General features: G+C 34.5%; 1 protein-coding gene across 1 annotated transcript in view; it reads left to right on the plus strand.

Annotated features, from left to right (window-relative positions):
• Positions 1 to 18,462, plus strand: part of LOC149063594 (DNA-binding protein RFX2-like) — a 54,528-nt gene that overhangs the window by 15,562 nt on the left and 20,504 nt on the right. Inside the window, exons 7-13 of the mRNA XM_089255938.1 lie at positions 978 to 1,160; positions 4,075 to 4,256; positions 5,829 to 5,948; positions 9,068 to 9,332; positions 14,981 to 15,075; positions 17,333 to 17,478; positions 17,571 to 17,668. Coding sequence (XP_089112064.1) covers positions 978 to 1,160; positions 4,075 to 4,256; positions 5,829 to 5,948; positions 9,068 to 9,332; positions 14,981 to 15,075; positions 17,333 to 17,478; positions 17,571 to 17,668 — 1,089 coding nt within the window. The remainder of the gene's footprint in view (positions 1 to 977; positions 1,161 to 4,074; positions 4,257 to 5,828; positions 5,949 to 9,067; positions 9,333 to 14,980; positions 15,076 to 17,332; positions 17,479 to 17,570; positions 17,669 to 18,462) is intronic.

Consider the following 18,462-nt stretch of genomic DNA (forward strand, 5'->3'; position numbering starts at 1 on the left):
GTTCACCTCGAATTATCAAGACTATTGCAAATGTGTAGTTGTGTACTGGCACAGACTGGTGACAGGTTAAAAACGAGTCTCTCCATCCTTAATAAGTGCTATTGAATTGATGTTTCACACTTTCAATTAAAATATTTTCACAAGCAATCACAATTCAATACCCAGTGTCAGCCTAAGGTCATAGTACATGGTACTGTTTCTCTCTCTTGTGTGACTGGTAAACGTAGTTCCAGAAATGCCCAGCTGACTGTTTTTGTGAAGCATGATGTCATGGCCGCTGTTGTCACATTGTGAATCCAGAGTGAAGAAAGCAACTAGTTTGATATACAAATAAGGGTTAACCAACCACAAATATATGGTTGGTTATATTTGTGGTTTCGTCAATAGCCGGCTGTACGTAAGGCAATGGGAGTCTTAGTGCACTTACATTTCAACTTCATTCACAGTCTCAATCAGCTGCATTTCCCCACTTGCTGGTAGACTCTGCTTAGGTAATCAGAAGCCTCTAGTCATGGGAAAGCTCTACCAGCCCAAAAGTTCCTGATTCCACACAGGCTGCTTCTTTACCTAAGGCTCTAGGATATCAAGGATTTGTCAATGATCACTCATGGTTTGCTGACCTCCAAGATGGGGAAAAATCCTGGTGACAAAGATTTCAATCAAATTTGAAAAAATTCTAAATGTTAATGGTTAAATTCAGTCTGTGAAATTAAAAATTATGATTTTGAGTTCATTTTCTGGCTCTTGTTGCATTGGATTCACTCATGATACTCACTATTCTATCAAACCAGAAGTGTAACCACTTTCATCACGATTGCAAATAGTAAATGTTTTTGATATCTTAAGTCATGTTAAAAATGAAATGCACTGAACGTATATTTTGGAGGAAAAGGTAAAAGAAATGAAGGGTGTATTCACAAAATATCCAGTATAGTATTTTTATAGATATTTTTATTCATGATTTTTCTAATTTGCAGGAAGATCCTCAGAAAGTTGCAGATATCATTGCACCCTTCACGAATGATCAGTGTGTGATTCAAACACTGCACAGCCCCCATGATAATGGACAGTTGCAGATGGCATCGCAACAGACCCAGGCTCAACCCGCACCTAGTCATCACTCCCAACATCAGAATGTCAGGGACATGGATATCATTCATGTATGTTTCATAAATCAGGTTTTAATAAAATTTAATCTTTATATGCTGATTTTTGGCAGTGTCTGAACCTTTTAAAGTATGGAGAGACTTCGGAGAGCTGCCAAAACTTCAATACAATACCCACAAAAAACATGAAAATTCTGGCATTTGTTAATTTCAGATGTGGAAGTAAGCTGGCAGCATGTCAGGGCTTAACTAGAATTTCTGCCCCCCCCCCCCCAACTTTAAAATTCGATAATTTTATAAGTGTTCTTTTTTCCCACCTGAAACTGCCACTGCCTTAAGTTTTGCCATTGGGGCAGTTGCTCCCCATTCTAGTTCCGAGCCTGAGTATGTCTCAAATATGAAACAAACATAATACAGTAGACTCTCTGTAACTCGACACCCCAAAAGTATAGACAAACATGTCGACTTAAGCGGATGTGGAGTTAGCAGGGTTTCACTCTAAATTTTTGTCCAATCGTTTTTGTGTACGTAATTATATACATTCTAACAATTGTGTTAAATAAAATGCTAATTCTCATTAATTTTAATTTGGGGTTGTTTCAAAATAGAATCAAAACGTATAAAAAAAATTTACCTCATGAAAAATAATCAAGTACATTTGCTTGTTTTTCTTTCCGAAGAGAAAACAAACAATTTTCTACACTATTCAGTTTATACTGTTATTGTTCGGCTCTTTCCTGACTGTGTAGGAAGTGAGGTATCACATCTAGAGTTTCTAGTGCATCAGGGAGAGATGGTGCTTCTTCATCTGAACTTTCTGTGATTCTATTTCTTCGAAACTTGAAGCACTTGCTGTGGGTGATTGATTCTAGAATATTGTTGTCTGCTAAAAGTCCCGAAGTTACAAGATCAGAGTCAATACTCACAAATTCATTGTCGATACAATCACCCATAGTACTATTTGTGCTCTCTCCACACTTAATCTGGGAGGAATTTTCGGAGAAATCATCGTTTTCCAAAGACTCGGAACAAAAACCAACATGACGGAAGCAGTTCCGAATCGTGGAACTCATGCCCGAGTTCCATGCAGAATCAATCATTTCAACTGAATCTAAAATAGAAATTTTTGCATTCTAACATCCACAAATTCACAAATTTTTTGTCTGTAATTTTCTGTAAAAAGTTTTCATATTTAGGATAATTCCTAATTTCCTTGATTGAGACTTTTTGCGGAATCTTTTGCTTTCTCTTGAATTATTGATCCTGATAATGGGATTAATAAGTGAGATTGGGGATTTGAACCACAAAAGAGTTGCTTCCTCTACATTGCTGAATTCTGATTTTTTATGCGTTTTCTGCTTGGTTCATAAGAAGATTCAAATGCTTAAAAAAAATTTCCCTCATTTTTAGCAAATGTTGAAATGGGTTATGTGCAACTCCATATTCTTCGGCGAGTATACTCGCAGAGTTTTTCCCGATTCTAGTTTTTTGAAAGCTTTAACATTTGATTTTAAAGTTAAGGTATGAAGATCACATGGAACCATTGCATTCACAGCCGTCGATACTCACAATGATAACCAAATGACATATTCAGTATCTAACCAGGCTTTAGCTCTTTTTCTTTTATTTTTCCAAGAAATCATAAAACCGAGTTCTGCCAAAAACATTCTCCACAACAGACAATATCAAAACTCACAATAGATAAGATTTTTATCTTTATTGGATGTTGACAATTTCAACATCCAATAGCGATCACACCACACTTTAGGGATCATCCACACTTCTTTTGGCCATGAAAAGAATGAAAGACCCCTGTCCTGGAAACGTCACTAAAATGATAGGCCGGCCAAGAGGCTTCAAACATTCATTCTTCACATGCACGCCCCCCCCCCCACCCATAGCGCAAAAAAGAAACCCATCATATAGAACAAAGAAACAAAGGATTATTGAAGTATTGAAGTATCCACAGACAACTACAAAAAATGCTTAGAATGCTAATACATGGGAAATTGTGAGAAAGGAACAGCAAAAAGGGACAGAAATCGTAGTCGACTTAAGCGGAGTTAAGCCAAACACATGTCAAGCTAGAGAGTTTCTCCTTCATTGAAATTAGTATTGGACCAACCAAGGGAATAATAGATGTTGAGTTATCCACGTGTCGAGTTACCGAGAGTCTACTGTACTCTGACACCATAAACATGTTATGGCTCACAGAAAACTTTCTAGCATGCATCAGTTTATTAGAAATTTTTTGCCTCTAAAGACTGTTTTAAATACAGTTTCTTTTCTAATACCATAGTTGAATGGAATGTTTTCCTCCACTATTGTTTAAGCTCCCACATTCTCTGATTTTTTGTCAAATATTACAAAACATCCATGTGTAAATCTACCTCTTCCTCTTGTCTAGGCCTTTCAAAAGGCTTATACAAGAGGACACAAGGATATACAAGAGGAAATTCACCAGAGGAATATTTATAAGGTGCATGCATGATATAGTAGTGATTGTGTCTGCATATTAATTTCAAATTTTTGTGTAATGGACATTCTTAAAATCCACATTATTAGAATTTTTTTACTCTTCATTTCCAATTAAATTTTATCAAATAACGTTTTTTTACTCTGTAAAGCAATGTGCAAATAAATATAAGTGAAGCTGTAAAATTTGTTTAAAAAAAATAAAGTTACATTCACAAAAAAACAGAATTTTTATGATGTCAGTTTGAAAAAAAATTGCCTCCAGTAATAAGAGTTTAAAATAATCAGTTTTTTTTAAACTTCAATAGAAATAATTTACTTAGTATGAAATCAAAATCAAGAATTTGTGTGAACATGTCTAGCTGTACAAAATGTTCTCACAATGATCTCTACTATCTTTGACGAATAACTTGAAACACTGACAAAATAGTTATAAAATTCAAATATAATTCTGGTTTTTCTTCAATTGCCATCTTTTGTTTTGTTTTTTTAGGTTCAATGGTTGATTGATAATTATGAAACAGCAGAGGGCGTTAGCTTACCCAGAAGCACATTGTACAACCACTACCTACGGCACTGCTCTGAGCATAAGCTTGAGCCAGTGAATGCTGCTTCTTTCGGCAAACTGATACGTTCTGTCTTTCTTGGCTTGCGAACTCGACGATTGGGAACCAGGTATTCAATTAGCTACTTATTTTGATTAAATTCAATAACTACCAAGTTATTATTTCTTCATATACGGTTAACTGCTAATGTTTCCACGAGTGAATCGTTTGTAGAAAAATCTGAGATTGTGTAACGTGGCAATGAATGCTCATAATTTTAAAAAAGATGCTAAATTATTGAAACTACAATGAAATCTTGCTACAAGGATACTTAATATAACAATAAATTCCTCTACTGCGATATTTTTTTGAATACAATTTGATATTGTATTGTCTATTGGGTAACTCCTCTTGATACAGTGATATTTTTTACTATGATAAATCCCTTATATAACAATTTTTTTTTAGGATACTTTGAAACCACTACAATGCTATTCTTTATATTTCCACTCAAAATCACCTTCAATTTATTCCTAAATTCCTCACCAGTGTTTGTTTTTTTGAGGGTGTTTAATACATCAGTATTTTGCTCTATCTACCCTCCGAAAGTGTTAATGAAGTTGCTAGTAGTGAAGCTACTTTCTACGTAGTACACAAAAGTGTTCTGCAAAAAATAAAAAACAACTATTTTACAGGGGGAATAAGCTAAGTATTTTGTTCATCAACTGATCAAATAAATATTTTATCATGAGCAAATACTTTACATTTTGTGGTGGTATCAATAACAGCAATTCAGAAGGGATGCCAAAAACAGCATAAATTTGATGGCACCTGATGATAATGCTACTTCTGGATATAATAATGATAACCCCTCCACAACTATTTGTTTTCTTGGCCCTCAAAATATCATTATATTGAGGTCAGGGTTGGTCTGATTTTGCCTAACCCTCCCCAAAAAACCACCAAAAATTACACCCTGAACACTGTTTTTTCTTGGAAACAGTATGCTTTCTAATGATGTTATTGCACTGTTGTACTCTATCGTATCCTTTAAGTGGTAATTAGAAATCACTGAACACCCTCCCCTGTTCAAAATGCCATATTTTTTTAATGAAATAGGCCCTTTTTCAATTTTCAGTAGGCATAAACTAAGGGGTGTAGGACAAGGTTCCCGTTGAGAAATAATTTTTACAAAATATTTGGGCATAAATACTCTGTCTATTATATTTATGTAGGCTACAGCATATATAACTTGCTTTCCTCCTCCTTCAATATTAAAAACCAGAGTTTTTGCCAACCCTGATTAAGGTTTCACTGTATTTCACAAAATGTTTTCAATCATTTACTGTGGTTCTTCAAAAGTTATTTTATCTAATGAAAATCACACACATTGTTTCATGTGTAATATCATTCCTACATCCCTTTTTACTCTAATGTTGAACATTAAGATCAGATATACCAAGTAGTCTTTATTCTAACCCTTTCAGTTCCATTATTCACAAATGGGAAAAGTGAAGTTCAGCCTCGACTTCAACAACAAAACACGCATAATCCTTGAAGTCGGAGCTGAATTCCCTTGAGGTTAAGAAAAGGAATATCTCTCCAAAGCAACCCCAACTGTCTTATTTCATTCTATATTAAATTCGTTTCGAAAGTTATCTGGTATGTTTTATTGTAAATGTTTCTCTTATTCTTGTTTCAGAGGAAATTCTAAGTACCATTATTATGGAATAAGAGTGAAACCTAATTCGCCATTGAATCAGTTGACAGATGAATCTGCATCGTCAGCTCTCAGACAGCAAAACCTCAACCAAATTAAAAAGTAAAGGCATTAATTTTTTTCTTGACATATACATGTAATTCAGATATTAAGTTTTATTTATTTTAATTAATACAGTCAAACCCTGTTAGCGAAGAAATTTAACGAAGACTTTGTTACAAGAAACTTGGAAGAAATAGAATTAAACACAGTCTGTAATTGTGAAGATGACCAAACAATGACTAATTCTAACAATTCTATGTACTTCTTTGAAATTAACGATTATGATATTGATTAGGTTATGTCAGAATTGAAGACTAATAAAGCAAGTGGAATTGACCAAATAACCCCTAAGATGATGAAAATAATTGCCCATTATCACGTGGATGTAATAAAAAACCATAGTACACCCCATTTATAAATCAGGAGAGACAAATAACTTACTAAACTATAGACCCATATCAATTCTTCCAATATTTTCAAAAGTAATAGAAAAGTGCATAAAAAAACAGCTCGTAGATTTTCTTAATTATCAGCATCATTTAGCTCCTAACCAATATGGGTTTCAGAAAAATAAGAATACAGAAATGGCCATCTTAGAGCTGTGCAATTATTTAAATACCGGGTTCAACTGCAATAAATTTTCTATAACGATATTTCTGGATTTAAAAAGAGCCTTTGATTACGTAGATTTAGAGATACTCACAGGAAAATTGTCAACAGCTGGTATACGTGGAAACATATTGAGCTGGTTTAAATCATACTATTCTAATAGGAAACAATCAGTTAAAATAGGTGAAGAAATGAGTACATTGATAGAAGTAAAAAAAGGTGTCCCCCAGGGATCTGTGCTTGGCCCGATATTGTTTCTCATTTACATAAATGATATATTCAAACTCAACATAAATGGTAAATTAATCTCATTCGCAGACAATACAGTACTGTATGTTGAAGACACTGAAATTACAAATTTAATAAAAAAAGTTGAAGAGGACCTATTTAAAATCAGTAACTGGCTCAAGAAAAATAAACTAAAACTAAACATACAGAAAACTAAATACATATGCTTAAAAACAAGAAACATAAATAGTTTGACAAATTTGAGTATAAAAATTCATGATCATTGTCTGTGTCAACATATATTACAATGTAACTGTCAAGAAATTGAAAGAGTACATGAATACAACTACCTAGGAATAATAATACAAGATGATTTAAAATGGAAATTACAGTGTGAAAAAATAATAAAAAAATTAAGAATATATGCAGCAATTCTTTATAGACTAAGAGACACAATAGACAATAACTTTTTAAAAGATTTATTTTATGCTTGGATATATTCAACAGTAACATATGGAATCACTGCTTGGGGAGGTGCATATCAAATAGATATACAAAAACTAGATAATATACATAACAAGATAAGATCCCAAATAACAAGCACCACAATAAACATCAACAAAACAGAATGCCATAAGCTAACTATAAGACAAAACTATACAAATACAACACCACAACAGGCAAATTGCCCAACGAGGTGGCTGACTTAAGAACATAATGGATCCCCCGAGCCCTTTTTTACCCTACCTACAAGCCCTACCTACTACTGCTACACCACACATGCACCCCGCCCACAACCCCCCGCGGAACCCCCAACAAATCGGTACATGCAGGAATGTGCGTGTACGTGTAGTGAAACCTGACGTGGAGTTTTTTTGTTTCTCTGTAATGCTTGTTATGTGTAGTGCTGCCATCTGCCACCAGTTTTTCAAACTATGAGTGAAGTGTTATGATTGAATGATTTTTTGTTGTAGGACTGTTGCTCTCTGTGGCGAGACTTTTTAACGGGGAGATCGGCTCGCATTTGCGCCTTGAAGTTGGGAACCACAGAAAACCAACTTTAGCCGACCACCACTGTGGGGTTCGAACACGGATCCTCACATCGCGAGTCCGTCACTATAACCACTCGACCACCGCAGCGGCTATGTTTATAGACTAATAAAATTTTCATTCTTAAACAATAATTGGTTAAAAATGAAACAAAATAGAATGTCATCTAGATTAAATAACATATATAAAGTGCCAAAAACAAATAAAACGTTATTTCAAAAGAGTTATAGATACACCGCTCCAAAAATAATGAATCTATACCATGCAATCAATCATACAAATAATTACATAAGATCTAATAACAATATATTCACGTTTTCTATGAATACCAGTCTAGAATCTATATTACAACAATAATACAACCACATGATACAATCCATCTGTACGTAAAATTTCTTTGTAACATAAATACAAAAAAAAAAAAAAAAAAAAAAGCTGTATATTGAACAATTATAAACCGACCTAAACCATAATAGGCTGTTGCTAAGAAAAATAATCTACGGAGAAACCCTGTAGACCTACTGGAAGGACAGGCATGTCCCTTGAGGTCAAAAGTGTATGTTTAATGTGTTTCTGTATATGCTTGTATATATGTTTGTATGTTATTAAAAAAAAAAAAAAAAAAAAACTCCAAGAGACAGGAGAAATCACTTTGTTATAATGAAATTTTGTTACGAAGGAATTCCAAGTTTTTTAAATATGCTCATATGTAAACTTATCTGTGGGCTTAGAAAAGTGCTCATTAAAATAAAGTATTTAGAGACATAATAAATAAAGTATTTAAAGAAATTAGAGAAAATAAAGATTTTTTTTCTATAACGGTATTTGTTAAAATTGGTTTTGACTGTATTCATTTATTGTAAGATGCCGGACATGACACAACAAAGAAGAACAACAACAATAAAAGCAAATAATAAGTTAAAGGTATAAAGTCCTAACATGCAACAACACTGTATGGATGCCATTTTCAAAGAATTTGTATAATCACACACAATAGAGCTCTTACCAGTGATCTTGCATGGATTGGTTATGAAACTGTAACTCTCAATTAATCCACAGTAAAATAATGTTCAAATAAGTGGAAGTTGTGTTCAGAATGAAGCTGAAGGAAATGCACCAAAACATGTCAGGAACTTCTGGCTTTACCTTCGTTATGTGCCTTTAGCATTGGTTTCTGCTTTACTATGTATTAGTATCTGGCAAAGGATTATTATGAGTTCTTTATTTCTGATTAAGCATTTTAAAACAATTTTCTGGTTTTTTTTTTTATTTTCAAAATTCCTCTTTTCAAGTCGTTTCAAAGCTAGTCCACCTTCTAAGTCAGAAAGTAATGATGGCAGCAGTGCATCCAGTACCTCAGGTGTTGCTAGTCAAACAGAGAACACTAGCATGCAGCAGCAGCCATCTTCTGTACCACTCCAACAACATCAGCAGTATTTGGGTGATGCCTCTGCAGCGTTGCCTGACTTTGCAGACATTGAGATAACTGATCTACCTGAGAGCTTGAATCCAGAAGATCTTGAGGCATTTAGACTTCTTTATAAGGAACATTGTGAGGTGAGACTTATTTTCAATGATTTTGTTTCTCTTCATAAATTATTCACTATTTTAATTATCGTATTTGTTAACCTCCCTTCCCCCATAGCCCAGTATATATTTGGATATACATGGTCAAAAAACTATTACGCCAATTCTTTTAACAATTTTTTTTGGTATTTTAGAAAGTAAATATCTTTTAGTGTCATTTCAGTACAAAATATGTCTATACATACAATATTTTTTTTATCTGGAAAGAGTTGAATGCCTGTTAGTGTAATTTTTGAAAGCTGCTGACATTTTACATGTTCGGAGAAGTATAAAATCCAGTGGCAGCTCATCACAGAAAATTCTGGGATGTGCCGAAAGTATTTTGGATTGTATTATTATGCGGGCAGGACCTGATTTCCACATGAGCAAGTCGGGCATTTGCCTCGTGATTTTGGGGGCCCAAATTTAGACATATATTCATTGACTAACCAAATATCTTTGACCTCAATTGCTGTGGGGGGGGGGGGGTGGAATGTGTATCTACTATTTTTGCTTATCAAATTGTTTTTCACAGTATCTGCACATCTATGCAGTACAAAAATAATAATTCTGTATGGACCCAACATTAAGTAAATAATTTGTGCAGGTAGCTTCATAACTGATATCTTAACAGCATTGAAAATCATCATTTAGGTTCAGCAGTTACCAGTAGCAATTGTTTTTTGTGAATTTTGAAAATGCATACTCTGCTTTCGACATTTTCTAATTTAAAAGATGTGTTATATGAAATACATGAAGATAAATGCACTGCAGATTATGTTTGTATATTTAATTATATTCTAAGTAGCTATAATGTGCCTGGAGCTTCCTGGGTTCTCTCCATATCCTTGGCAGCATTAAAGAATCGACAACCCATGATAAAGGAATAACCATGTATGAAACGCACTGCTAGGAGAAACTACTACTACTAAACCACACATGCATCCAACCTCATCCATATTCCTCTGCAGAACTTCTAACAAATTGGTGCATGTTGGAATGTGCATTTATATGTTGTGAAGTTTGTTTCTGTGTAATGCTTGTTATGTGTAATGCTGCCATCCACCATCAATTTTTCTAACCATGACTGAAGTGTAATGATTGAATAATTGTTAGGAAACCACTGCAACCAAAGTAAACATTCCAAAAAGTCATTGCTGATGCCCAAAGCATTGTTGACCGGCAGTTTTTTGCCAATTTCAAGCATTTAATCAGCTCTGATGAACTTTTAAAGTAACCTATTGTTCAAGAGTTGGGTTCTGTTTAGTGTATATGCAAAGTTTGGCAAAGATGTGTATATATATATATATATATATACGGGGTGATTATAAAAAAACTATCCCAACATATGGGCCCCTAACTATCATACCATTCACAGAAACTGAATGAAATTTTGGCATAAGGTATTTTGAGGTATGCGCTCAAGAATGATATGGAAAACAACAGTGTCACTCTAACAGTTAAGGTTACAGTGAGAAAATTTTGAAAATATCAAATGGCAACACCAAGTTTTTTGTATTGGAATGCGATCTCCATACTGAAAAACACTAAATAGCTTAATATACTTGGAATGGCACCTGTAGCACGAAAATCCCCGGAGCTAGGCAAGGAAAAAGTAAAAAGGACTTTGCCGTGCACCAGAGCATTAATGTTCGTTTCATTCGTCACACCGTTTCTTCGGCTGAGATCCCAGCCTGATTAGTCCTCCACACAACGAGAAGAAGAAACCAAGAAATGCAAATTTCGGGTTCTACGTAAGACACAGTCATGACTGACGTCGTCACTCTAGGTGAAAGAAAAGGCACTGCGAAATGCGAGCCATGTATGTTGCTTTCTGCCATTCCAAACAAGATGCCGCTTTCAGGGAAAGAACGTGGGGAAATCGTAAAGATTTATTACCTGAATGGACAAAATGCCGCAGAGACATTGCAGAAACCATGAAAACCAGACACAGAAACCATGGATTACGGGGAGGCCCGTGCACTGTCAAAGCTGTACGGGACTTGATTCATAAATTTGAAGAAACTGGTTGCATATGCGATCAACCTCGGTCTCAACGACCTTCCGTTCCCATGGAAGCTGTTGCAGAAGTTCATCAAATGATAAGCACAGTTTGTCCCGCAAGTGCACGTGGTGTTTCACGTGTTCTGAATCTGCCAAATTCAACTGTCCGCAAGATTCTGCGCTCTGTTCTAAACATGTTTCCATATAGATTCCAGCGTGTCCAGATGTTGGAAGCGGGAGATTATCAATTACGGCTGGATTTTGCGAATCAATTCCTTATCTGGTACGATGAAGATAGCAGCTGGCCTTTACGCATTCTGTAGACAGATGAGGCTCATTTCTCGTTAACTGGTAACGTGAATTCGAAAAATTGTGTGCACTGGGCAGACAATAATCCACATGAGGAAAAAGTGACTGTGTGGTGTGGTATAACGAGTACGTTCATCCTCGGTCCTTACTTTTTTGAAGAGGTTACTGCCGGTGATCTGCAAACATGTACAGTAACGAGTGCTCGCTATCTGGACATGTTAACTCGTTACGTGATTCCCGCATTGCAATGGCAAAATGCTCTATCTGAAGTTGTGTGGATGCAAGATGCCGCTCGTCCACATGTAGGGTCTTCAGTCAAACGTATCTTAAGTCAACAGTTTGGTGACAGAGTTATCTCCCGTCATTTCCCGTTTCTGTGGCCACCAAGGTCTCCTGATCTCACACCAATGGATTTCTGGCTGTGGGGATATCTGAAATCCAAAGTATATCAGTTTTGTCCGCAAACTGCATCTGATTTGAAAGATGCCATCAGAACTGTGATTCAAGAGATTCCTATTGCCATGGTACGTGCTGCAGTGCTATCCACCATCTGCTGCATGCAAAGTGTCATCGTGTGTGAAGGAGGTCATGTGCAAAATTTGTGAAACACAATAAAATGCTTTATTTTATGCTGCTTCTCTGTCCTTATTGGTTGTCCTCACTTTTAGCCTATCTACCGCCGGTGATTTTCATGGGACAGTTGTCGTTCGAACGCTATTTAGGGTTTTTCACAATGGAGATCACATTCCAATACAAAAAACTTGGTGTTGCCATTTGATATTTTCGAAATTTTCTCACTGTAACCGTAACTGTTAGAGTGACACTGTTGTTTTCCATATCATTCTTGAGCGCATACATCAAAATACCTTATGCCAAAATTTCATTCAGTTTCTGTGAATGGTGTGATAGTTAGGGGCCCATATGTCGGGATAGTTTTTTTATAATCACCCCGTATATATATGAGTATAGAGAACATATGCACACAGACACGAAAAATCAATTTTATATATATAGATTTGAAAAATAAAAAGTGAAAGTTTGGAGGTAGATGGCAACATCAGCATCTCTGTAGCTGCTTTTTTGCGCTCAGTCAGAAAAAACTTAATAACCTGTATAACAACCATTTCTCTGTTTCCCTTTCTCATGCTTCTACCAAGGCTGTCTCTTGCTTTTGTTTGGATAGAATGTGCCGCCAAACCTTTTTTTTGGAAAAATATGGGGTGACAGTATGACTTGTATTTTACAGGACAAATTCTATTTCATCAGCGCTTCTGAAAATATTTTTCTAATGGATGTTATGAAATGCATTTGAAGAATTAAATTAATGACTAAAAGTTTTCTTGGGATGCGTGTCTTCGCACCTTCTTCAAGAGCTGCCCTTGGTAAAGCCGCATTGAATTGAGAGAATTGGAAATAAAATTCAAAGAAACAACTATTCAACTCTGCTAAGCAAGATTTCGGCTGAAGTTGGTTTTCTGTGGTTCCCAACTTCAAGGCACGAATGCGAGCCGATCTCCCCGTTAAAAAGTCTTGCCACAGAGAGCAACAGGCCTACAATGTCACAAATATTCAATCATTACACTTCACTCACAATTTGAAGTATAGATGACAGCACTGAAATATCGTACACAACACTAGCTACACACTCAGATTGTTAGGTGCACTCACTTTGTTCCAGACTCTGCCACGAAGCTGGGCTGGAAGAGATCTCGGCAATGGGATAAGTCCGGTGGCAGAGACCCTGGCATTCATTCATTGCTAAGCAAGATTTTATCTGCTTACATATAACAGTGAAATAAAAGCAAGCTGTATATTTTACCTTTCTAATTGTCTATTGTAACTAATTAAAAAAATCCACTTTAATCGATTAAATTGCTGTATTGGTGTATTGTTTCAAGTAAAAGTATGCCAACAAAACCAATTTATATCCGTTTTTGTAAATAAAAAAATTTATATGTTTTTATGGGGGTGAACCATAGAAAGTATAAGATGCACCTCTATTTTTTTCATTTTGTGCATTGAATCAAAAACTATTGTGGTGGATCCCTTATTCACGAAGTCTCATCTCCCTAGTCCAAATATTTTTGTCAAAATGTTTCCATTGAAGAAGAATTATTCCTTGCTTGATGTTAGTTGGTATTGCGCAATCTCAATGAAAATGCATCAGTCAGTATCTACTGTATTGATATATTGTAAAACACACTCCATAGAATAATTTTGTTTCACATAGGTACTACAGGTTAAACCTTGGTTAATGAAGTTAATGCATTCCAGAACCATATCCGTTATCCTGAATGCAATTTTCCATAGATTTCTATGGAGAATTGTTTAATTCATTCTAAGAACTGCCCAAAATTAAATCAAAATATTTTCATAAAACCCTAAGAAGCACTGTAAAAAAATAAAAATAAAATACTAACCAAAGGCTGATATAAAGAACTTCACAATTGGCTGAAGGGGAATTTAAAGGAAGGTGGGTGAACTGACATTTTTTTTATTTTACTTCAAGTACGCTACATAGTCAGATTCGTAAGCCGTAGTGGAAAAAAGAAAAGGTGTGAGGTTGTGTGCTATGTGCAGTTCATTTCTCTTTCACGCACATGCAAATGGAAAAAAATTAGTTCCTAGAGTGTCCAGATTGGTCAGTTTGGTATTAAGAGTCTTACCATATGCACTAAAACTATTCAAGTCTAAGGTTTTCCTCTTATTTTTGCATTTTCTCTTAGCTTAATCATTCATTTTATATGAAATGACACAATCTTTCTGAAAAAGACGTGTATATCAGAGAAGCGATTCTGAGGTGGAAATAAATTTATTTGGCTGAAGTGATTCTTAATTGTTTAATTCTTCAACTTAATTTACCCATTGAATTCATTTTGATTACCATAAAAATTTAGCTCTTGACACAACTGTTTTATGAAAGATCATGCACCCATATCAACAAAAGTATTTGTTAGCCGGATCTACATTCATTAGCTGAGGTAAAAAAATCTGAAAAAAATATTCATTAGCTAGAAAAATTTGTTTGCCAAAGTATCACTGTATATGACAAACCTCAGATGAAGCAAAAAGTTCTTGACAGAGCTCTGGTATGAGTCAGAATCACAGGGACACAGATCTGTGTAATCTCTTTGGTTTTTTTTAAATTGTCAAGAAGTTTTTGAAAAATTAATAGAAGACTGAAAGAAAAAAATAAATTGAGTTCCATTGTCATATTTGTTAATGTCTGAATAAATTATTGGTTTGATTTTTTTTTTTTTTTTTTTTTTTTGCACAACCAACGAATATTCCGGTTCATTTCTTCAACTCTTTATTACTCATTATAGGCATTCTTGGATGTTGTCGTAAACCTGCAATTTTCAATGGTAGAAACACTATGGCAGTCATTTTGGAGGACCTATAGTAACAATCTTGGTAGACGGTAAGTTATGTTACATATACCATTAAGTTATTTATTAGATTACTTCACAAGTTAAATACCAGAGGTCTCAAATTTAAGTCAAATCTAACTTGAAAAATACGTGTAATAATGTTCTTTATTGATTTAAATTATAATTATAAATTTAAATTATAATTGTACTATAATTTAAATCAATCATCCCTTAGAATCATGGTTAAGAGACAGGTCGCAATGAGTTATGGTGGACAGGGAATTCTCTGATTGGAGGAGTTCCTCAAGGAAGTGTCCATGGCCCCATACTTTTTCACTTTTTATCGATAAACTCGATCAGGGTATCGATGGGCTTGCTAGCATATTGATCATTGATAATATTTGTCGCACCACGGTCATATTCTGCACACGAGGGCTAATTAGACCGGGACCTACAATTTATTGCCAATTCCGAATAGCAGGCTTGTTTTTTATACTCATCGAGAGATTGGTGCGCTAACCCCTTTCGGTTTTTTTTATCATATATAGAAAAGAGTTCAAAGTATTTTTTGAAATAAATTTGGAAGCACTTCAGGTCAATATAAACTTTTTTGACAGATTTTGAAATTTGACATTTTTTGGGCATTTTTCTTCTTCAAAGTAAAGAAATTTCTTTTTATTGTTACATGTGAACAAGCTACATGTTCCTCTGATCATGACAGCTGTGGATTCCATTGGGAAAAAAATTGCATATACATAAACATGTGATCATTATAGACCCATACATAATTATTATAGCGTGCTGGATAATTCATTCAGAGTTGTGAAAAGCAGATCATGTTTTGCATTCGGAATTCCGAAGAGAAGTGAAATAAACCTCCTATGAATGAAGGTGGGCTTAACCATTCATCCAGATCCATGTCGGATGAGGAATAACTGAAAAAAGATGCCAGGTCATATCTGATGTCCATTATATTGTGTCTGTGAAGTAAGGATGAGTGGTTTGCCAAAAAAACACTACGTATTAATGCTACCAATGTGACAAATGGACCCATGAAAAATGTTTTCTTTCTTTTATCATGGATATTAAAAAAGAATGCGAATTTTCTGCACACATTTTTGTGTTACATAATTTAAATTTAATTTTATCATGTATATGTAGTCTTTAGTTTTCATGATTGCATTTTTAATTGGTGGATTGCTATATTTTATAAATATATAACATCCATATTTGTTATGGGCATCTTTTTCTCAGCCATCTCATTGGGAATTAAGAATTCCTTGTGGCATTCGTATTTTAAAAAATTGGTATGTCTTATGAATTTGTAGCGTAGAAAATTAAAAATTTTGTGTGGTAACTGTACTTCGGAAATAAATAATTGTTAGCATGTGGGTGATACCAGTTTCCCCTTTCACTTCTCCCCAAGTGCCATTGTTATGGAATATCATGAAAAACAAAGAAAAAATTTTTTTTCTTCAAATTTCAAGATTGATCTATGTATAGGCATGTAAAAGGACCTCAAATTCCAAATTTTAAAACAATAAGAAACTTTGTTCATAGTTTGGCCTTTAAACAGTTAATTAATCTGGTACTTGAAAGTTGCTGCTCAGCACTACACGCTTACAATGAAATAAAAAATTACCAATCCAAATATGTTGAATAATACATAATAGATATTTTATTTTACCACCAAAAAAAGTCATAATTTGTTTTGTACATTTGTTAGAAAACATTTTGTAAAAGCCGTGTTTTACTGCATCACACAAAAATGTATTGCATGCAGTAAACACTTTTACGGTGACGAACCATCTAATTGGATTTTATTAATTGACATATTTAAAGAAATAGTTTTCACGCACATTGTGCTGTCATCCGGTAATCATAAAGTAGCTATACAGCCTTCAAGTTACCAATGCTCAACAACGTATGTAATTGATATTACGGGGGTTAAAAAGTTAGTGGTACTTTAAAGTACTGTCAGTAGTAAAAGTTATTCTTCTCCATGTTTTTATAAATTTCACTGATCCACAGTATAAATGGCACACTGGAAATCACTGTACCCTCTGTAAAAAATGCCACTTTTTTTCAAAAAGACTTTCTTCTGATTTTGTGCAGGTGATAGTACCTTTCCCTCTGGGCTGTGGGTAAGGGGGAAACTGTCTGGGGTGGCAATCGTAAGGGCATATAAACATAATTAAATGCAGAATTTTTTTTCCAGTTTTTCTATGTAAGAAATTAGCATTATTAATAATAAGGAGAGAAATGTTAACAGTATTAATAAAATTTTTAAACTTTATACTTTTACAGAGAACAAGATAAACTGTTTAGTCGCACAAAATTTCTCCAACTTTGCAAATACCAACCAGTGCTTCATTTTGTGCGTAAATCTGATTACCAATTCTATCAGAATCTGGTGGACGTGTTGATTCCTGATGTTCTTCGTCCAATCCCAAGTGAGTTTTGCTCCTTCCTCTCATTTTTTATTCATTACCCAAGTGGATGAGAATTCTGATTTTCTATTAATTTTTGTTTCACATTACTTCAGGTTCACTGACACAAGCCATACGAAATTTCGCTAAATGTTTAGAATCCTGGTTGTCAAATGCAATGAATGGTTATCCGAGTGACATAATAAAAGTCAAGGTAACAATTTCAACCACTGAAATTCTGTTTTAGCAATTTGTTAGCACATAGCAATACACTGACATAGCTGCCAACTTTTGAGAGTGAGAATCGGGGAGGTTTTCGCATGGATTTAAATTCTGTACAAAAATAAATATGAAAGGGATTTTTTGAAAAACAATTCAAGGGTTTATCATTAATAAAAGTAAAATTGTCAGGATTTTTCCCCTTTGCAAAAGCATGACATAGTGAAAGTTGTCTCCTATTATCACCAATCAATTTGTTAAATTGCCTATCATTACTAATCTCAAATCAAATCTTCTCTACCAAAAATCTTGCTACCATCAGAACATACAGATGCAACAAGACATATGGTCAAAGCAGATGCAAGTCATCTCACTGATTTCTGATGTCAAAAGGCAGAATAATTGACACTGGCTGTTTTGTAAAATTTATCTCTCCCCCCCCCCCCCCCCCCCGAAAAAATTATTTACTGTAATAAAGACAATTTACATTACACATGTAATGTCATTTCTGGGATAAAAAACAAAAGTAATAATAAAGTAATCTTTTAGTAATAATTTTTATGCATAAAATTTAGTGATTTTTTTTACAATCAAAGTCAGAATTCAAAACATACAAGAATTTTTGGGAATCCTGGAGATGTAGTTGAAATGCAGGAGCCTCTCGGAAAATCTAGGAGACTTGGCAGCTATGCATTGATGTTCAGAGGAGATGTGACACCAGCAAAGACATGGTTTACTGAATTACTCCAAAAGCAATGTTTGTTGGATTTTTCTATGAACTATGTTATA

This window comes from Pholcus phalangioides, unplaced genomic scaffold, assembly GCF_987345545.1.
Source record: "Pholcus phalangioides strain wild (caught in Gottingen) unplaced genomic scaffold, Ppha-v1.0 ptg000172l_1, whole genome shotgun sequence".
In the NCBI taxonomy this organism is placed as follows: domain Eukaryota; kingdom Metazoa; phylum Arthropoda; class Arachnida; order Araneae; family Pholcidae; genus Pholcus; species Pholcus phalangioides.